Source organism: Sus scrofa, chromosome 3, assembly GCF_000003025.6.
Source record: "Sus scrofa isolate TJ Tabasco breed Duroc chromosome 3, Sscrofa11.1, whole genome shotgun sequence".
NCBI classification, from domain to species: Eukaryota; Metazoa; Chordata; class Mammalia; order Artiodactyla; family Suidae; genus Sus; species Sus scrofa.
The window spans coordinates 111,527,244-111,530,939 of NC_010445.4; the positions used below are offsets into that span (position 1 = coordinate 111,527,244).

At 44.1% G+C, this 3,696-nt stretch overlaps 1 protein-coding gene across 1 annotated transcript in view; it reads right to left on the reverse strand.

Moving 5' to 3' along the window:
* SLC4A1AP (solute carrier family 4 member 1 adaptor protein) overlaps window positions 1-3,696 on the reverse strand; it is a 28,140-nt gene that overhangs the window by 23,250 nt on the left and 1,194 nt on the right. Inside the window, 2 exon segments of the mRNA XM_021088411.1 lie at window positions 89-211; window positions 3,275-3,470. Coding sequence (XP_020944070.1) covers window positions 89-211; window positions 3,275-3,470 — 319 coding nt within the window.

Genomic DNA, 3,696 nt, shown 5'->3' on the forward strand with positions numbered 1-3,696 from the left:
ATACAGCATTTCTAAGGACTTGAAGATCTAGAATCTAGTATCTGTTGTGGATGTATTTCACTGGCAGAGTCAGAATCTGTTTACATACCTTCTCGGTCAAAAAAACCTTGGAGGGCCTTTTTTGGATCCTTTATATAAAAGGCCTCCCTTTCCTGCTGAAACTCTAAAACAATGGGGTTCTCTTCAGCCTCATCCTCTACAGCATCTTCTCCTAAAGGTCGAGGAAAAGAAAGAAAAGACAATCAGACATAAGAGACTATCTGAGTGACAGCCACTATCCTGTCGGGCTGCATAAAAATAGTGTTATCACTGAGGAAAAGGAAGGTGAGGGAACAGGGAACTATATCCAATCTGCTGGGATAGACCATGATGGGGAAAAAAAAAGAAAGGTGAGGGATACGGATGGGGAAGGACGAGACAACCACAAAACCACCGGTATGAACAGCTTCAGGTTTTCTTTTTTTTTTTTTTTTTTTTTTGTCTTTTGTTGTTGTTGCTATTTCTTGGGCCGCTCCCGCGGCATATGGAGGTTCCCAGGCTAGGGGTTGAATCGGAGCTGTAGCCACCAGCCTACGCCAGAGCCAAGCAACGGGATCCGAGCCGCATCTGCAACCTACACCCCAGCTCACGGCAACGCCGGATCGTTAACCCACTGAGCAAGGGCAGGGACCGAACCCGCAACCTCATGGTTCCTAGTCGGATTCGTTAACCACTGCGCCATGACGGGAACTCCGGCTTCAGGTTTTCTAAACTGAGTGACAAGTTAAAATTTGGGGAGTTCCCATCGTGGCTCAGTGGTTAATGAATCCAACTAGGAACCATGAGGTTGCAGGTTCCATCCCTGGCCTTGCTCAGTGGGTCAAGGATCCGGCGTTGCCGTGAGCTGTGGCGTAGGTTGCAGACTTGGCTTGGATCCCGCATTGCTGTGGCTCTGGTGCAGGCCAGCAGCTACAACTCTGATTAGATCCCTAGCCTGGGAACCTCCATATGCCGTGGGAGCGGCCCTAGAAAAGGCAAAAAGGCAAATAATAATAATAATAATAAAAATAAATAAATAAAGTTTGGTTTCATGGCACCTTATTTTTGTTCTCTATCACTATGTATATCTTAAATGGAAAATTACCTACCACATTCTCTATCTAAAATAAAAAAATCTAAGTCCCCAGCCTGGCATTCTCATTCTCACACCCAGATCTGATACCGTCTCCATTATAATTTCCTAATACTTCTATCTGCTAAAACAGACCAGTCTACTCAGCACTCCCTTAAATCATCAATCCTTGTTGCCCTGAATACCATCACGATGCTCAGCTGCCTAAGGGCTCTTTTTCCTTTCCTTCAAGTTCCAGCTAAAACCCCTTCTGTTTATAACCTCATAAGCTGTCTCAAAGTTCTGTCAGCTCTGCCCAATAGAAATATAATGAAAGCCGTATATGTAACTTCCCCCCCGCCCCCGTCTCCTTCTAGGGCCGCACCTGAAGCATATGGAAGTTCCCAGGCTAGGGGGTCTAATTGGAGCTGTAGCCACCAGCCTACACAGCTCACAGCAACACTGGATCCTTAACCCCCTGAGCTAGGGATCGAACCCACAACCTCATGGTTCCTAGTTGAATTTGTTAACCACTGAGCTACAACGGGAACTCACATATATGTAATCTTACATTTTCCAGTTGCCACATTAGCAGAGTAAGAGACAGATGAATTATCATATAACCAACATAAAAATACTACATTTTATATTTTTTTCACTGTAAGTCTGTGAAATCCAGTGTATATTTTACATTTACAGCACATGTTAATTTGGTAAGTCTGTGAAATACAGTGTATATTTCACATTTATAGCTTTTTGCTTTTTAGGGCCAAATCTGTGGCACATGGAGGTTCCCAGGCTAGGAGTCGAATCGGAACTGTAGCTACAGGCCTATGCCACAGCCACAGCAACTCCAGATCCAAACCACATCTGCAACCTACATCATAGCTGGTGGCAACTCTGGATCCCCAACCCACTGAACAAAGCCAGGGACCGAACCTGCATCCTCATGGATACTAGGTGGATTCGTTTCTACTACGCCACAACAGGAACTCCATGGCACAAGTTAATTTCAACTAGTCACACTGTAAGTGCCCAATAACCATGTGTGACTGGTGACTACCATATTGGATAACGCAGGCCTAGGTCCTCAGTGACTGCTCCCTTCTCTGAACCCTTACTTCAGCATACTAATAGTTTCTAGCCTTTGTCTGGCACTTAGCACACGTAGTTTCGTAAAACCTATCTGTCTTCTCAACAACATAGTAAGGATATCTTCTAGCTTTTCATACTCCTAAACATCTGGTCTTATGGAACATTCAGTTTATTCCTTTGGCTAAGGAACCAGCTTTCTTTGATTAGATATTTCACATTTCGCGGTTTTTACACAAAATACAAAAAAATTCAAGGAGTTCCCATGGTGGCACAGCGGCACCAGTCGCTGCAGAGGTGTGTGGGTTAGACGCCTTGCCTGGCGCAGTGGGTCAAAAAGGATCTGGTGTTGCAGCAGCTGTGGCTCAGATTTAATCCCTGGCCCCAGAACTTCTATATGCCGCAGGTGCTGCCATTAAAAAAAAAAAAAATTTCGAAAGAACTCCTATATTGAATAACATTTCATTGTATTTGACTGAAGGTAGTTTCACCCTCTCAAGTGATAATCACTACTTAAATAAGTTTTAATAGTTAAAAACAATAAATTATATGCTGAGGAAGAGTTCTGAACAAGGGAGTGCATATGTAAAAACATTAAATTAATAGTACCCATAAATCAATTGTTTAGCATCAGAAAAGTGAACGCATCTTCCCGGGTTTTGTGCAAACTGTATTTGTCCTGTCTATCTCAAAGAGTCATGAAAGCTGTAGGACAAAAAGCAAACAAAAAAAAACATTTACCGGTACCAGTAGAAATGAATTTAAAATATTAACCTCCGGAGTTCCCGTCGTGGCACAGTGGTTAACGAATCCGACTAGGAACCATGAGGTTGCAGGTTCGGTCCCTGCCCTTGCTCAGTGGGTTAACGACCCGGCGTTGCCGTGAGCTGTGGTGTAGGCTGCAGACACGGCTGGGATCCCACGTTGCTGTGGCTCTGGCGTAGGCCAGGGGCAACAGCTGCAATTGGACCCCTAGCCTGGGAACCTCCATATGCCGCGGGAGCGGCCCAAAGAGATAGCAAAAAAAGACAAAAAAAAAATAATAATAATAAAATAAAACATTAACCTCTGACAGCAATTTTAATGTCTTACCCATTCCCCAGGTGCAGCCCATTTCATCATCTTGACTACTAATATTTCTCTTTCTTTCAGCGGTATCCATTTCCTCTTCTTCGTCTGAGTCTTCTCCCAACATCTTCTTCTCCAACATCATTTGCTGCTGCTTACGCAATTCCTTCAGCTGCGTTACTGTCAACTCGGATTCTGCCTCTCGGTCTTCTTCTGGTCCCTGACGAATCAAGCGAAAGAATTCTTCCTTTAGAGTCAGGATTGTTGAAATCCCTTTTCAGAAACATGGCAGTGTGTCCAGAGAGTTCCGGAAATAAGGGACCACATTCCTTCACTTTTGTATTCGCTAACTGGGACAATCTCCTTTCTCAGTGAAAACTTTTAAGGAGCCGAGGAACGCAGCCCGGTGCGCTCCAGAAACGTCAAATTTAGGTTTTTCTACTTAC